The 19,188-nt window shown below is 40.0% G+C and overlaps 1 protein-coding gene across 1 annotated transcript in view; it reads right to left on the reverse strand.

Moving 5' to 3' along the window:
- LOC146560997 (protocadherin-15-like) overlaps window positions 1-19,188 on the reverse strand; it is a 170,716-nt gene that overhangs the window by 143,866 nt on the left and 7,662 nt on the right. Inside the window, exon 2 of the mRNA XM_085296662.1 lies at window positions 4,485-4,603. Coding sequence (XP_085152788.1) covers window positions 4,485-4,575 — 91 coding nt within the window. The 5' untranslated portion in view covers window positions 4,576-4,603. The remainder of the gene's footprint in view (window positions 1-4,484; window positions 4,604-19,188) is intronic.

Here is a 19,188-nt window from a genome sequence, read left to right on the forward strand (position 1 = left end):
CTTTAGACAGTTTTTCAACTCTCAGTAATGCCATAGTGATCGTTTGATATATGGACCTGCAGCGGAGTTTAGGTCCAGACACGGCTAGTGACATCAGACTGAACAATCGGATTGTCATACATGAGAGGGGGGGAAGGGGACACATACACACACGCACACACAGCTAAGTTTATAGTATGTTGAGACAGACTGTGCTATTTGCATTGTTCCCATTCTGGTTCAATCATTGTCAATCTCAATTTCAGTCTCTTTTTTTCCTTAAAAATCATTAGTGGTGTGTCTCTGTGGGTCTCTCTGTTTAATTAATTTGATGTTCTAACTTTAAACGATCACATGTGGAAAGATGTGGTAAAAAAAAAAATTGACTGTAGTAGTTATTGTAAATGTGAAGATGAAACTCAGAAACTGAAATGAATTCCTGCAGCATCATCAAATTCATTAGTGGCTTACAATGTAAGAGAGAAGGGGATTACTTTACTGATGTGTAATCCCTTTCAGAGACTTCCTCCCCTACTCTTCTTTAGTTTCTCCCCCACCCCCTTGCTGCCCCTCTGTGTCTGTGTGAGGTTAACCACACAGACAGCACGGTAAAGGTTGCAATCACGCTCCCAGTGAACAGTTCACCAGACACACGTGTTCACATACTGAGCTTTAGGATGAGCCTGTCCTGGGCAGCGCAGGAGCCATCTTAACAAGAGGGCCCCCACTCCCCCCCAATCACGCTTCTTGTCCTACCCGGAGCCTGATTACAACCTACTGGCAAGCAGATTATAACCCCTCCCCCCCGTTCAGTCCAACGCTTCCCCATTCCACAATCCTCTGCCGCAGCCAGTCACAGTCTGCACATCTGGGTCCTAATCAGACAATTCCAAAAATAGACAAACAATTGTGGGTCAAAATGGATGTGCAGATGGGAAGAGAAGGAAAGAGAGGCTAACAGGCATAAAGATGCAAACTGTAGGAGTGAAGAATGTAGGCTGATGTCACATAGCACATATTAAGTAGTCCAAACTTCACCACACATATTCTGACATGGTACTCAACATCTGGATTTAGTGACAGAGGGATTTGTTTGTATGACTGGACAGTCTGGCCACTGTGGTAGGACTAAAGTTTGACCTTTCATTATCATTAACCTGCTGCAAGGGAACAATTGACATACATGAGGAGCACTGCATGGTTTACCTGCATATAAATAGTGAAGAGATTTTCTGCCAGGAGAAAACATTGAACCAAAAGCACGGCAAAGTGAGAGCCTGATGCTGCAAGGTAAGGAGGAGAACATGAAGGGATGGTACATGGGAGAGAGGATTATTAATTAAAAATGAAAACAGCAAATCTGTTAAGGACAGGAATTAAGGGACAGAATACAGAGGGAAAAAACAAAACAGAAATTCAGTTCTCCATTAACTGAAACTAAAAGGCAATTACAGATTTGGCAGAGTTTGAAATTATTAGCACAACAGTTATTTTTTTCCACAGAGAATGAGCTATAAGTTAATTAGAGGAAAATGACACAATAACAAATAAGTTAATGTTTTTTGTTGTTGAATAAACTGTATACTTTAACAGGTCCCTGCATGAATGCATTCATTAAATCAATTAATTCATTAGAGAAGAAAAGCATTTTTTTAAAGCCAGACTTATTTTCTCTCACAAAGTCCTCATTCATATTACTTAAAAGACTAAGTATTATAATATCTCTTTGCTTGAAAGCCAGTGTGGCATCCACAGGAAGTGCACACATCTCCTTACAGCTTGATGCCATTAAAAAAAAAAAAGCTCTGGTTGCTGTTTTCATTTGATAGAGAACAAACACACTGACAGAGTCAAATACCAAGGGCGCCTTGAGGTGGGCAGAGTAAGAAGATTTATGAGTGAGAAGATGAGAGATGTGCTGTTGAGGGAGGTGGAAATCCCTGCTCAAATCAAGAGCATCCCTGGATGACAGTGAGTGGCAAAGGGAGGAAACAACAGCACCCACGTTTACCCTTACCCTTCAAAACCACAACAGTTCGTAAACATTCAGTCTCACCGGCTGTTTCAACTATGACACAGTGGATAATTCAGTTCACAGACTATGGTCTAATCAGAGATCGTTTTTGAGCCTCATAATTATTTCTGTCTGCTGCCACTCAAATTACAGGCTGCAACCACATCGATAATCAGCATAAAAAGTCTGACATGGTCAGTCTTCATATTCAGCGCAGATCATTGTAATGTGTCAGGTTTATGCTTGCTGTAGCTTGCTTCTAAGCCCTTCTAGCCCTGAAAGTTGGACAAACATTGCAAAATTTTGCTGCTTTAACACACATTACATATTTCCATCGACTTTCCTGTATGGCCCTAACCTGCAGCTTTCCAGCTCACACCGTATGGGGTCGATCAACATGTGGAGCTCAGACAGAATGCAAGCACAAATCCTCTGTGAGGGCTGTGTCCTCAGTATTGATGCAAACAGAGTAAGGTATCATTACTCTGTGCAAATCCGGAGCTGCAATTGAAGGCCTGGCTTTAATGATTAATTAAACAATCATGACTGTCCTGCACTTGTCTCAGTGGACATGTTTTAACTTATGAGTAAACAATTTAGAGCTTTACTATAGAACATTACTGACAACTGTTTTTATTGTATAATATTGTTTTCTAATTGATAATATGTTAGCACCAACTTAACTATTTAAGTAGCAGCTATGGACAATAAGTTTGTAGGTGGACATCAAAGACCGTGTTGAATCATACAGAGATTCCACTGGTTACTGGAAGTAGTGGCATATCCCTTCTTTACCTTAACACACCTGGAGTTCATAGACAAAACTTTTAAGCACACAAGGTCTGACACAATGAGATGTGATGGGTATATGGGTTGATTTCTCTGAAACTCACAAATGCACAGCCTAACGTTTAGAACCAGAGCATTAAATCCTGAGAAATTCTAATAACCAGAAAGGGCAAACTATTTTAGCATTAATATATACACTCAGCAGTTGCTTTGTTAGTTAGACCTGTTCATATATATATATATATATCAGGAAGTGGCATACACAAAACTTAACCACAGTAAAATTAAGAGTTATGCCACAAATATGTTCAATTTTATATAGAAATCAGAATTTACATTGTCTTTCGATATGCCAGAATGTGCAGTTTGAGAAACAAAAGATCACTCTGCACAGCGAAGGGTTCCTGCTGCAGAGCTCTGTGTTTATAGAAGAAAGAGTAAGGGGTGGGCAACTTTGCAGGGAGGTTCTAAGCTGCCCAACTAAAACAGTACTGGTATTTTCTGTGCTATTTTTCATTGGCTGAACATTTAATTTTATTGCTTTACTACTTTACTGGGTTGGCATGACGAAAAAATTTGGCTGGGCTAAGCAGTGTATTTCTTTAAAATAACTCCACCAATAACTAACCTCACTGCAGCACACTGTAATGTTTGAATACTGGGAGGGATAAAAGAGCATCATAGAGCAAATGTCCTCAAGCAAACATGTTTCCTGAAGCATAGTTTAATTTACCTCAAGGTCACTGAACCTAAAGCACTATTTGTACCGTATGTTCACCAACACTGTATGAGATGTTTATAAATCAATACGGTTTAAATCAATAGTATGTTTGTGTACAATAGCCAATATAATAAAAGAAATTATCCACAAAACCATATCCCACAAGGATATTCCCCAGCTGTTATGCTTTGGGTCAACAGTTTCATCACTACACATACCAACACCGATCTATTAAATGCGGTTGAAGCCTCAGTGTGAACTCATCCAACAAGGAAACCACAAGGTTCACCTTCAAAGGTTCAGCGAGTCATAAAGGATGTCATCTCTCTTCTCTTCTGTGCTAAAAAGATATCACATAAATCCAAGAAAATCTGAATTCAAATATACTCTTATATGAAATGCTTTTATATTAATAAAAATTTCTTGTCAAGAAAGCCTGGGAAGCAGGTACAGGATGAAACGAAGAAGGAAACGGAGTTGGGGAAAAAGGGAATTTGCTTCAAGTACAGCACCTTAAAGTTGACCTGAATTGCAATATTGCAACACAGTCGGGATTTGAAGCATGTCTGTATGTGCTGCTTCCTTTAACCGTTATGTTTAAAGACATGCCGATTTTATACAGCTGGAAATCACTTTTGACTAGCACCTGCTACAAACTCAGTGAGTAGAAACTACAAAAACCACCTTTCTAATAAACCTGAGCATTTAACTACAAGGCAAAAAATGTTAGCATGATCAGTGAACTTAATGAGCATCCTCTTTCTAAATAATAACCTTTGAAAACAATTAACGCCTCAGGTTACCACATACTTTATAATAATTAGCGTGATGTAGCTGTGGAAATTTTTTTCTAACAATGCAGGTCTGTTGTAGCAAAAAAACCCAAAACATTGCCTTTCACACATTACAAGTGTCCACTGACGAGTCAGCTACAGTTAACTGAAAAGGAGGAGTGATGGCCTTAGTGCTGGCTGCTCATACCTTCTGTGTTCTGGCCCCAGCTGTGGGTTAGCAAAGAGAGGATTGCCATTCCTGTCCCCAGCCATCTGACGAGCCACCACCCCCGTCGCATCTTCCGTCAAGCCTTATTGCTTGCCCACCTGCACAAAACAAATCACCAGAAATAGTTTTTCATTCATTTGGTCAGTCAGTCTCTAAGTTACTTAAATGCACAGCTGAGACCGACCCATAGCCTAACATACATATGTATATCAATATATGTACAAACACAGGGCACTCCTTTCCCAAGCAGTTGATCTTGTTACCCAATACAGCATCCACGTAAAACATTACTGAAGTAGAGGCAAACTGCTATGACTAACATAAGAATTTCAAGGAAAACTAAATACAAACATGCTTTTAATGTACTTAGAATACTGTGTCACTATAAGAGTGGTGTTTTAAAAGCTTGCCTCATTTCATCTTCAGCTTTTACAACTTTCATTTAATGGAATTTATTCCCTCTCCTATCGCTTTAAGCTGACCTTCTTCCTTCATTCTACTTCATGGAGCAAACCACCAACCTTTTAAAGCACCTTACTCTACAGAGAGTGAATACTTTTTACACATGAAGAAGAAAAAGAAAATCATGTAGCATCTAATAGCCTAACACTGCACACTGGATGAAAAAGAAGCCCCCGTGTTGTATCACAAATATTACAAACTGCAGTACAGACAACATGAGCTCAATATATTATGATGGTGCGTGGACTACTGGGGGATTTAAAGTAAATACACATATTCTGGATCTAGTGGAAATTACAAGCAAAGCAGTGCCTACAGATTATATGTTGAGCCTTGTTGTGCCACTCGCGCACCGTACCACAGCAAACAGCATTCACTCCGAGCTAAAGCAAGGTAAAGTGTCAGTATGAGGAATAGAAGGGTTCTATCTGTCTGTGCTATTTGATGTCACACCTCACTCACAAGGCTTATTCTCATTGCAGCTGATAAGCTGTGAAATCAGCTTTCATAGCATATGCTAAGGGGACAAGAGGGGGGTCACAAGCATCAACACTCTCATATCAAAGCACGCTTGACAAAGTCAAACCTCTAACTCACACTATCAGCACCTCTTTATTTGTAATGTTGATTTCCCTTTATTTTCACTCATTTTTGTCTTTCACTCACATTGGGAAGCACACCTTTACCTCTCACTTTCACACGAACCTGTGCAGACACGTATCTAAACACATTTTAAACAAACGCACCTGAACAATAGTTGTCTCCCACGAACACTCTCTGGACAGCCGGAGACTACTGTGGTCTCGTCTCTAATGGTGCAACAACAGGGGTGATTTCACACTGGTTTCCTATTCACTCACTGCTTTCTCATCTCTCTTGCTCCCAGTGGTGCTCCCTTTTGAAGCAGATTTGATTTCCCACATTCGTACATCTTTCTTTCTTAAGAGGGCTGAGTAAGATTGCTTTGATCCCTTTCACATGAGAAAACCCAGACCTGCACAACCAGCCACCCTGAGGAGAGAAGTCATTTCTTTCGCAGCTTCTTCTTGGTTGACATGGGAACACAGTATCTAATTTACATATGCTAACAAGGATTCTCCAACTTTAATGAACAGGGAACCTGGAGAGATGCTGACCAAGTGGCGTAAAATGCCTCCAATACTCTGTTTACGCAGCAGTACTTTCATAGTGGTCCACAAGTGACATCATCAAAGTCAAGTCAAAGTCAAAGTCACCTTTATTGTCAATTCTGCCACATGTACAGGACATACAGAGAATAGAAACTACGTTACTCTCAATCCCTAGATAAAATAGCAAATGAAATGATCATCAAGAGATTTCAAGGTTTTCAGCAACAACGCAACAAAAAAAAGCTCAAACAGAAACAGTTTATTTCCACTCTGCTCCACCTTGATGCATATCATGTCCCAGTAATTCAATCACAACTACCCCCGCAAGTTGCTGTAGAAATTTTTTAGATGTTTATACAGCATCTCTGCCATCTTCTCTCTTTGATGAAAAGTGATTAAACTTTTGGGGGAGGACAATAATGAGAAGATTACAATAGCGTGGGCAGAGTTGAATGAAGCAATCAGAGTTATGGATTACATAGATAGTGAAGATGTAGTTCTCTACTCCTCAGTGCAGGGGCTTTGCACTTCCTGAAAGGAAGAAAATGTGCTCGTCTCTGTTTTCTCCTCTGTTTGTGTTACTTTGATCGCCTCTCATCCAGAATAGAGTTGTTCCACCTCTTCCTGTTCATGTGCTTTGGTGCAGATCAGCTGCCAGAGATGTCAGTACTGAACAAGTCCTAAACACAACCCAGCATTGCTTCATCAAACTACAACAAATATAAACCAGTTTCAAAGTTACCCTTTATAGCAAAATGTTTAAAAACATTATATTAGAAAAATGGAAGTGTTCAATCAGGTTTTACTACTGAGACAGTCTGTATTAGAATCCCAGATGACATTTAAATTTTTTTTAAGTGGTTCAGGTAATGTTTTGGTTTCTGCTGGTGACCTTATCTCCCCTTACTGTGTAATAAAGTGCGGGTGCTTTTTTTTTTTTTTTTTGCTCTGTAAAGTTGGCTCCATGCATTTTTGGGGAGAATTAAACAAGATTGTTTACCTATTTAAGCATTTTCTTCTTTAAACCATCATGGTAGATTTGAAATACAACAATCAAGATTCATTAATGATTCAATAATGATGATGATGCAGACCATCATCATCATCATTAACCCAGAGACAGAAAAAAACTTTAGTACTGGCCAAATTGTCTGGTACCTTCTTGAAATGCACTGCCTAGCACAGAAATGCTAGAATGCTAGGAAGACCATTACTTTTGAGTCTCTAAAAATAAAAATAATGAATCAAAGTGTCTGTAGTTTTAATTTCCATTTTATATCATTCTAAACTGTCCAAACCTTTGTTCTGCATGAGCTGTTAAATTAAAGCAAAAGTCTGCCCTTAAATCACATCTTGACTGATTGACTGTAACGCCACCACAATGGATTTTAAAAGGCAAAATTACAAAACAAAAGAAGAAATTCAAACCTTTATAGACTCACTGTAGATTATTGTTGTTAATATGTATTTCTCTTTGTAGATACAAAAGGAAAGATAACACTTCTGTTCAATTTATTCTACATAAGCACATTTTGTAACAAACAAAATGATTTGATTATAGGTTGGTCACCAGTGGCAAAAAACAAATCATTGCCAATTTATATTCATTGTCTACTGTTTGCAGCAGAAAATACAAAAAAAAAAAAAAATTGTTCTTCCCTTTCACAATATACTGTCATGGAAAAAACATTTTGCTTCTGTCAAGAACAATTTTACAGTGCCATTGCAGTCTCTATAGCCTTTCCTATTATTATTTTTCAGTCTGACTAGGAAAGATGTGTGAAAGCTACACAAAAGCGAAAATTATAAGGAGAGGCTCCTCAGTCTGGTGTTACTGAGGTGCATAATCACAATGGAGAAAGCTATATGAAAAGTAGATTACCATAACTTAGAGTTCTGGCCCTATGCCCATTATCTTCCTAAAAGCTGTGCTTTTACCCGCATGATAAATGAACAAAGTGACAGCACAATTAAAGTTGTCCTCAAGCATAGTGTAATGGACTGGGTTACAACTTCTGTTGGAGGGATGCTACACTGGTGTCAGAAGTGAAAGTGAAGCTTTCGCCTCCAGAGTTATCTGTGCTCGTGCCGCCCTGACTCACGGCATCGGCTGTGGACGCTGGAGATTTTTGCGGGACTGTGCGGAATGCTTCCAATGGATTACTCCAAGATCAAGGGAGAACCTACAGCGGACACTCACGGACACGGCTACTCCGCCGGGGAACGGAGGTTCACGGAGCACAGAGAGCGGGTGAGCCAAATATGGCGACAGAAGCCAGCTTTGCATCCTCTCACCATTCGGGTGGCCGACAGAGCTCTTTGGGGACTCCTACAGCGACTGGGGGGGGGGGTGTGGAGAGAGACATGTCGATGTATAGAGGCACTTTCCACGCTTCCATGAAGACCCCCAGGTATGATGGCATGGCTGACTGGGAAGCTTTTCATGCACAATTTGAACTGTTTGCCAGGGCCGGTGGGTGGTCTGCTGAAGAGAAATCCCTGCAGCTACCTATGTGCCTTACTGGCGATGCCGTGTCTAGCTTGCTGCTTTTGAGCCCAGAGGGAGGGGGGATTATGATGCTTTGGTTTGGGCTCTGAAGAGGCGGTTCGGTTCTTGCTCTGCTCCAAGCCTGCTGCGCTCCGAACTGTGCAGCCGGGGGAGTCCATTAGGGACCTAGCTAATGACATTGAGGGGCTGGTCCACCGCACCTATGCCCCCCACCATCCAGGGCGAATTAGCTTGTGACCACTTCCTCCAGGCCCTGCTTCTGGATGAGCTGCGGATCCAGACATTGTTAGCTCATCCTAAATCCCTTCAGGAGTCCCTGGAGCTGGCTACAGAGAGAGAGTTACTGTGTGATGGGGCTGGCCCTTGAATAAGGTGACAAAGAAGGACCCATATCCTCTACCGCGTATAGATAAGACCCTTGACCCTGTGGCGGGATCCTCATGGTTCTCCTCCCTAGACCTACACAGCGGGTACTGGCAGATACCCCTCGCACCAAATGCCAGACCAAAGACTGCATTTATTACCAGCGGAGGCTTATGGCAATTTAAAGTTCTTCCTTTCAGTCTCTGCAATGCCCCTGCCACATTTGAGAGACTCATGGATAAGGTGCTCACTGGAATTCCCCACGGAGAATGCGTGGTGTACCTGGACAACATCTTGGTCCATGGTGCTTCTTTCCACGCTGCCCTTGGGGCCCTCAGACAGGTCCTGGAGAGGGTATTGGCAGCAGGACTAAAACTCAACCCAAAGAAATGCTGCTTAATGCGACGTGAGGTCACGTTCCTGGGCCACCGACTGGGGGGCGGGGGGGGGGGCGGCACCATGGATGATAAGATCCAAGCTGTGAAGGACTGGCCCACCCCAAAATCTGTGCACAAGTTAAAGAGCTTCCTGGGCTTGGCATCGTACCACAGACGGTTTGTAAGGGGTTTTTCCTGCATAGCCGCGCCACTGTTCCACCTGTTCCATAAGAGTGTGACCTTCAAGTGGACAGCAGGCTGCCAGGGATCTTTCACCTCATTGCAGAAAGCCCTACCGGGGGCCCCAGTGCTCTCTTCACCTGACCCCCCTCTGCCCTTTGTCCTTGACACAGATGCCAGCAGTGTCGGATCTGGTGCAGTGCTTGCCCAGGTGACACCCGGCGGGGAGAAAGTGGTGGCATACCATAGTCAGGCCTTCAACAAAGCTGAACGCCAGTATTGTGTCACAAGGTGGGAGCTGCTCGCAGTGGTATGTGCCATACGCCACTTTAAGTACTACCTCGGGGGTCTCCACTTTATTGTCAGAACTGACCATGCTGCCTTGCAGTGGCTCGTGTCTTTTAAGGAGCCAGAGGAGCAGCTAGCACGCTGGATTGAGGAGCTGCAGGCTTATGATTTTGAGGTTGTACACAGACCTGGGGCCCAGCACAGAAATGCAGATGCGCTTTCCCGCAGACCCTGTGCCCAAGATGGATGCCACTACTGTGAGAGGAAGGAAGCTCAGGAGGATCAATTGGTGCCCGATGTAAAGTGTGCTGTGACGGGGGTAGAGGAACGGCCATCCAGTCAGAGGCTGGTTGCTGTGGATGTAACAGAGTGGAGACATAAACAGGAAGAGGATGCTGACATCAAACCAGTGCCTGGGTGGATTGAGGATCAGCGACAGTTTCCGGCAGGGTACCCTATTTAGAGGGTGGGGATGGACATCCTGGGTGTTTGAGTCCCGTGTGTTTGCGGCCATGTGCGAGAAACTAGGCTCCCATAAGACCCGTACAACACCCCTCCACCCACAGAGTGATGGACTCGTTGAGAGATTTCACCATACACTGGCAGAGCAACTAGCGCTAGTGACGGCTAAACATTAACGTGACTGGGACACTCATGTTCCCCTGGTCCTCATGGCATATCGTTTGGCGGTCCAAGACTCCACTTCGTGCTCCCCTGCCCTCTTGATGTTGGCCAGGGAGATCCGGACTCCAGCGGAGATGATGATGGGCCAACCCCCTGATGCTGATGGGGATCAACCGGGTCCTGACTATGCGAGGAAGCTCCAGGATTACATGGAGTCTGCTCATGACTTTGCTAGGAGGAAACTGATAAGTGCGGGGGTGCGGCAGAAGAGGAACTATGACGTCCATTCCAGAGGCCGACATTTTGACATCGGGGAACTAGTCTGGGTGTAAAACCCCCAGAGGAAAAAGGGCAGATGCCCTAAGCTGGACAGTGACTGGGTTGGACCCTGTAAGGTTCTGGAACGCTTGGGGGAAGTGGTGTATAGGGTACTACTGCCCACAAGGTGATGGAGGGTCGCCCTGCACCGGGACAGACTGGCCCCCTATCGCGGCCACTTCACTGGGACAACAGGGTGGGCCACGGACAGACCTGGACTCCACCCCTACAGACTCTTCCACCACTATTGTGACAGATGACAGAGAGTCTGTAAAATTGAACGGACTAAAACATTTTTTCTGCACAGACCTTTGTGATCTGCAAGTATAGTGCCATGTTTTATAGTCCTTCTCTGTTTCTTTGAACTGCTTTGCTTGTTTTTGCATAAAAAACAACTCACTTTTAAAATAATGCTCAAATTGTCAAAGAATGTGCATCTGAAATGGTGACAAGTCAAATACTGTAGTAATGACACTTCATTGTTGATTTCCAGCTGCTAAGTGGAAGTGTTGATGCTGTTCCCCTTTGATTGCTGCCAGAGGAAGATTTTTAGAGTGAAAAGAATGTAAGACTAGTGTCTGATAAATATGTAACAGAACAGTCAACCACTGCAGCAGAACAAAACAGACTAGAGGCAAAAAAAAAAAGCCAAGATTCACTGATAAAATGTGACTGATACGACACTCAGAAATTACTCTTACATAAGCTGGATGACAAATTAAAGGAAAAGGAAAAAAGAACTTGCCCCTTATATCGTTTGGGTCCACTTGTCTCCTTAGAGGGAAAGCTCACTGCAAATCAATGTAACAAAATCCCCAGACTGCACCTTAAACACCTCCTTCTCATATCCAATTACAGTACAAAGCTACAGCATTCATTAAGTGACCACATGAGAAATCACGCTCTTAAAATTATGCAAACATCTAAGTCATAAAACCTGGGGCATGCTGCCAGCATGCTTTTTTAGAACAGACATCATTTTAATAAACAGTGCCAGACAAACTGGAGCACAGGAAGTTTTTCTTTCAGTCGTGTTTCATGTTAAACAGCCATGTTTACAACCTTAATGCATCCCAATTAGCAGTAGCAGATTGTCCTGACACATTCAAACTGATTCAGCTGATTATTTCTATTTAAATTCTGTGAAATATGTTTATATTATATGTTGTTTGCTGCTGTTTATATATTGGAAAATCAATAAATAAAACGGAGCATACAGTTCATAGTGTTGGTAGATAAATGCACCTAAAGAGAAAATAAATATTAAAGGTGTCTACAATGCCTCACTGCTTGGCTTTCAATCGGTTTTCAGAACAGTTGCAGTTACAAAGAAGTGGACTTAAAAATAAAAAAGCTTCAACTTATGTCAGACTTTTGTAACTAGAGACTGCAAACTGATCTCAACTTGCCAACTATCTGAAAATCAAGCTCAAGGGTCACAGTAATGTGATACCCACTCCTCGATTCTAGCGTGCAACTCAAAGCGTCTAAAGTCTAGAGTCTAAAAGAAGCTGACGCCACTTCAAGCAAGGTCCCAGATAAACACAGGCGTGCATGCACTCTCAGAAAGTCCACAAAAAAAAAAAAAAGAAGGAAGAAGAAAAATAACTAACTGTAGCTGCTGGTAGTGATGCATGTACCAAAAAGCTAACCATGATATGGTTGTCATGGCAACCTGACATGATTATGCTCTAAGCACTAATAAACAAAAACAAAACTTTTTCCAGCATCCCTCAGTAGTAAAATATACTATTTTATATATTTACACACATATATACATATATACACACATATATACACATACATATACACACACACACACGCACACACACGCACGCACACACACACACACACACACACACACACGCACACACACACACACACACACACACACACACACACACACACACACACACATCTAGACTTTAGACACTTTGAGTTGCACACTGGAATATATATATAATATAGCAAACTCTCTGGAATACGTATATCAAATCCATAGATTAATATAAGGTTAGTTTAAGAAGCACTTCCTGTTTTGTGGCTTCAAAACCTGAACCACGTGGCTATCACATTTTATAAGCTTTTCAGAATCCTAAATCCATATCCTGACTTTTGTGGTCCTTGAGCTAAAGATCACCAGTGGCATTTTTGGTGAAGAATGTGGAAAAAAATAAAGATTTATTTAAGGTGAGTCCCTTGTGTGCATAAATGCACATCCAAGATATAAAATTTGGATTAAAGAATCAGGGGGCTGTTCTCAGCCACTGTGAGGGAAAAAAAAAAGTTGTTTTATTCTGTAATTCTAGGTGATGCCATAGATTCGTGTGGCAAGAAGAGAAAGAAAATGAATTAGTCTAAAAAAGTGCCTCTGCAGCTTCATTGCTTGGCTCCCAAATTTAACAAATGTTAGTTTGTGTGATTAGGCGTGCTAGACCAGTTCGAAGCTATTCATTACCTAAAAGATGAAATCAGAGGCAGCAAGGGAGCTCCAGTGTTCTAACGATGGAAGTGATTAGCCTTGGCTAACAGACTCATCTGCACATGGCTCGCACCCAAGTAGAAATACACCAGGCTAAACATCGAGACAAGCAGCCCGTATTAAAACCACATCTTTCTCATGTATCTGTAAATTGTAATTCTATAATTCCAGCTCCTACAAACTGCAATACATTAACCAGTTACATTGTATTTGATCACTGAGACAAACATATTATAATCCACTGCACTGCCAGGCCAGATACTCCCATCCCATTTTTTCCCCCCAAATTGATTAAACAGGAGAATAGGTATGTACTAATCAATCATTTTAAAATAAATAGAACAGACTAAAGGAAGTACAGTTTACCTGACAAGGTTAAATAATGTATGAATAGAGTATTTATTAGTCATTTGACACATTTTTCAGTGACTAAATCAAATTTTAAAGAATATTAAAAAATTCCACATTTTCATTTGCTGAGAGTGGCTTAGGTTAGCAGTGCAAACACCAGAACCCTTTTTTGATTGTGGGTTGTCGTCCGGTACTAAATTCTCATTACTTTGTTGAGCAGGGTTTTTTCCAACTTATTTTGTCAAAGAATGATATTTTCATTTTCTAGATCAAATCTGCAAAACTGCACCACTCTTTCGAGTTCACAAAATCAGGGGGCGAAAAGGGGGTGGCTGCATAACTAAGAACTTACACATAAATAAAATATGAAAAATTTACTTGGCCAACTAACATTTCTGTTGACAAAAAAAAGAAGAAAAAAAAAGCTGAAAAATGTGTTGGTTTCACATCTCACCAGAATTTCAATATCATTACAAAAATATTTGTGTGTTATGAAAAATATTTGTTTAAATATTGACTTGCCATGAATAATGTGCATAACCGAATCATATCATACAAATTCAGCTGAGTCAGTGTTGGTTCAACCAATGACAAGAATACAAAGGAAAATGTTTCAGGTCCATTTGAATGCTTTTTATTTCTGTTCTTAGTCACAGTAAAATGAAAAAATAGCCTTTTATGCCTTGCTAGGTTTTCAGTTTTCTGTACTATAATCATGGCCATTTAAGTATATATATATATATATATATATATATATATATATATATATACATATATATATATATATACATATATATATATATATATATTAAAAAAAATCATTTCTCATACATTTTCCAACTGTATTTCAGTTTTACTTTCTACAAAAGGCAGCTCTTTGTCAATCTTATGGCATAAAAGTAGAGCCAGAAAAGGAAAGAAAATCACTTCAAGGACCCTATTCAAACAGTCATTTTAAGCTTCTGATTGATCACTCACTGCGCTACAACATACCCCCATCCTTTATTACGAGACTTTAGAATGTCCTCAAAGGCATGAGATGTCATGTGACCATGGAGCCACAGACTGTAATACCATCATAATCAGATATTACGTAGGTAACACATTTATGGTTGTCACTTCCAGAACTAATAACCCATCCTTGCTGCATTTCATTAATATCCAGCTACGCACTAAAGAGCAAGTAAAACATGACTTAACACGAATCGGACAAGTTTGTTTATGCATTCTAGAGATAAAATGGAATCCCTCTTGCATGCAGCTGTAGCCTATTTATACAAGCTCCTGTTCTTTGGTCTGGATTAATAGGTACCACACAGGGTTGTAGCAGGTAAAAGGTTCCATAGCACTCAATTAGATACACCTAATCAAGCTTAATAAATTGTGTACAACTCGAACTGTGTGTAAACAGCCGATGCAGCTCTTATATTTAGATGGCTGCACAATTTCTGGGACAGTGACTAAGTGAAATTATTTATAACTACCATAAGCTTTTGTGCAGTAAAATCCTTGTTAAAGTAATCAGCATTCATATTATCAGCATCTATAGCATTTACATGAGACATTTTCTTAACAAGCTGGTAGTAGTAAACCTCTACTGCATTGCTCTAAAATGTAATATACCATCTTGTCTTTAGTCACTAACACTGCAGGTGCTTCCCTCTGCAGGATGATGTAACTGCTATTATCAGATGAGTGTTTCCTAAGTGACTGTTCATCGTATGTATGTGGCTGTGCGAGAGAGTAGCGCTTACTGCGAGTAGTGATCTCAGTGTGCACTTGACACAGAAATGAAAAGCTGTTATGCAGTAAATTTTCATTCAGGTTCCCTAATTATGCAACTTTTTTCCCCCATCCCACCTGTGTCAGAGGTGCGTTTTATCAATTTCCCTGTGAAGAAGCCTGCTGGTTCAGATGCATAAAGGCTGAGTTGTTTAGCATGGGTAGTTTGGCTGGGAAGACTGACCCTAATGGGAAAATGTATAAACACCATTATGTGCTTTTGTGCTGCTGCTAGCATCAAATGAAAGATTTGATGTGGGCCTCAAGTGCTCTCATAATTATTGTGATGGGCTGGGATGGTTTAAACAACCCTATGCACCTGTTTATGCAGAGTACTTTCAGAGATAAAAATATACTTGAGCAAAGTAAGTTGAACGAAAGAAATCAGGGCTGCTTGTAGTAATGATTTAAAACTCACAAGCTGAAAAACATAGCATGTCTACATCCATTTTTAGTAATCATCAGCACCACTAACAAATCTCTTCTATATAATAATATATTAAATGTAAAAGTTTTGTTTTATAATAGTAGAAAAAAAATAACATTTGTTTCTAGGTTTTATAATATAGAAAAAATAAACTAATTTGTCAAGTTTAATCAAAGATCACAGTTAGAAAATGATTAAAAAAAGAAAGCATATAAATCATATAAAATGATTAAATATAGCAAAAAAAATACCCTGAGGAGAAATTTAATTTGATTAACCAAAAGTACTTTGGAAAATTTGTTTAAACTGTTAAAAAAATGTATGGCCAAAATCAATATTCTGTGACATTTATTCAGGATAACGTTGGTTTGTGAGCACTGAGGAAAAGAGAACTTTGATAAATGCTTTCACTAAAGCAACAATGAAAATCCATCAAAATTCAGAGATTATAATTTATGAGCTGCAGAAAGAAATGTTTAGATTTTCTTGTTTACTGGCTGGCTGTATTGTACAAACTAATGACAATTAATATCCACCGAGGACAAATTCTTCCTGTTTCACTAAAACTGGATCAATATTCTGGGAGGAGTAGCAATACTTCTGAAAATGGAAGAGAGTTTTCAACACGAACAATACAATCTTGACCAAGTTGAGCACAATTTCGATAAAGATCCTTTAGGTGATCGGGGTGTTCCTCTATGAGGAACGCATGTCCCACTTGTGGGGGGGACGCACAGATGACTGATAAGCTCACTGATCAATCATCCATATGAGTCAGGCAGGACAAAGGGTGTTTGACAACAGTACAGTAATCAAAATAAAAAAGAAAGTCTTTTTAAAATTTATGCAGTTTGTTTTGCATATGTTTGTCATTGCACCAGGACTGTGTTATGCAAATGTTATTGCACAAGGAAACAAGGCAAACCAAAACTAGGAGGTAGATTCAGAAAGAAGCTATAATCATCCATTATTCTTTATTGTCATACAAACTATTACACATTCTAAAGCATACAAGGATAACATATAATTAGTAGTAATGAGTTCTTGATGTTTATGCCTTAATCTGTAATTTAGTGTCAGGAGAAAGTGATGGCAGCAAGATGGCTGTGTCTGTGGTGTGCTTGTTTGTGTGTGCATGTGCATGTGTGTTTGTAGTAGTCATAGAAGTACCGTGCACAAGTCTAGGCACGTTTATATTCTTCCTCATTGTGCACATTAAAGTAATCTGAAATGTTCATATACAGCATAATTCCACATAACATGATGTCTGATGTTTTGGTTTTGTTTGTTTTTTAACAATACTACTGAATATTGAATAGGAATTTCAAAAAGTAGAACAAAATGCAAAGCAATAAGTATGAATTCAGCTGCATTTAATGTCAGAGCCTGGTGGTCCACACTAAAACCAATTTTCTCTAATTCAGTGCGAGCGAGCCACAGACCTCAGAGGTTCTAATCCTTTTTAGTTTAGTCATCTCATGACCACGTTTTAAATCTCTAAACCCTCTCTGAGGTCAGTCCATGCGGGTGCTGCTGACCGCACTGCATCTGTTTAGCATCAACAATGTCCTATCCATGTCACATGAAACTACTTAGCCACATGACTTGAACACATGCAGCTAATGTATGATAAAAGAGGGCTTTTTGATTTTGGTAATTATTTCACCTCAGTGGGCGACTTTTAACCCTGCAAATCGCACAATGACTTTTATTGTCACAGGGTTTGTCTCAGAGCTTTTACACATAAAGGAATGACTAATCCTTAGATAGCAAAAAAAGAGAAAGTCTAAATAATTAAATTAACAAAGGAGAGGTAAGTGAAAATCCATAAGCTTAAGCATTAAACTGGTAACAAGAGAATTTTGCTAGAGAAGTCCTTGTATTTCAGTGAAATACATCCCCAGACATGATTTGGCGAAAAGCCAGTGTAAGTGGAATGACCAAGAGGACAGAGGGTGAGGCCCACTCTCAGTAGGGGCCCTCCACTGAGTTCCTGTTTGGCTGTACCAACAGCTGTCTTATCCTGAAGATGAAGGATGAGGTTTCATTAACAAGTGCGTTTTTTTTTACTCTAATTAAATTTTAAAGCCTAGCAAAAGTGGCTATAAAATAAATGTATTTAAATTAAAAATATAACATGTGATATATAACAGATAAACATACGTTTTGATGGTCATTATACATGCAGTGTTACTGCTGTTATTTTTAACTTCAAAGTACATCGCCCTGAGCAGCATGGACAACAATAGTTGCGTGAAATGTAAGTAGTCTTAAATTCTTTGTTATGAAGAAATCAGTCAAAACCTTACTAAACAACAGTGAGGTAATGTTTTTTTAATTCATGCTTACTGCAGTCCAGCAAATTTCTGTGTCAATGTCTGTGCTATTGTAGGCTGTATTATGTTTGAAAACCCCCTTGTATAGTTTTGCACTGTTGTGTATTTTATGCTTTTGTTATTCCTATGCAAGAAAGACATGGTACTGCGACAGTGCACCTGCTAGTTGCTGTCTACGTGGTGATGTTAAAGCATTCACTAATAAATGCAGAGCGCTGCATGCTTTCCTCAACGCTGAAACATTTGAACGCAACTGACAACCGGTTTTATTTTATGTTCTTCAAAACAAAACAAAAACAAAACAAGTCTGTCTGACAAAGGGACTTCACTGTATGGGTCTCTTGGTTGCATCAGCAGTAACCAAGTAACCTACTTATATGCTGCGCTGTGAGATAAATTTGGGTTCTTTATTAACTTGAGTGCCTGGTATTTTTACCATTTTCTAAACTTAATACTTATTTTCACTTTTAATTTTAGAAGCTATGTTTTAATAAATATCAATTATCTGATATTATGGAAAGCTTCAATAGTTGCGGGAGAGGTCAAATACTTAGTTTACAAAACCACTAACTACTTATATAATTGCTTAGAACTTGTTTTTTCTGTCTAACTATACCAACATCTGAACATTACTGCTTTTGCAAATGTATGAAAAAAAAAAAATCTTAATTTTTATCATTTTAACAATTTACATATTTAAAGTGTCTGTTGGATATAATGCCTGTAGGCATACATTCAACATGATTCCTCTGGTATTTTGGTTCACATTGGCAGGATTGTATCCTGCTGTTGCTTTAGATTTGTCATCTGCACATCCATGTTGTGGATCTCCATTCCACCACATCCCAAAGGATTGAGATTTGGTGACTGTGGAGGCCATATAATGAACTCAATGTCATGTTCAAGAAATCAGCTTGAGATGATCTGAACTTTGTGACATGGCACATTAACCTGCTGGAAGCAGCCATCAGAAGATATCTTCCTTTCTGATGGCAATGTACCTAACACAGTGCCTAAAGTGTACCAAGAAAATATGTCCCAAACCACTGCACCG

Source organism: Mchenga conophoros, linkage group LG13 (genome assembly GCF_057382185.1).
Source record: "Mchenga conophoros isolate Kocher_MC1m ecotype Shallow Benthic linkage group LG13, M_conophoros_male_GT1.1, whole genome shotgun sequence".
Lineage (NCBI taxonomy): Eukaryota > Metazoa > Chordata > Actinopteri > Cichliformes > Cichlidae > Mchenga > Mchenga conophoros.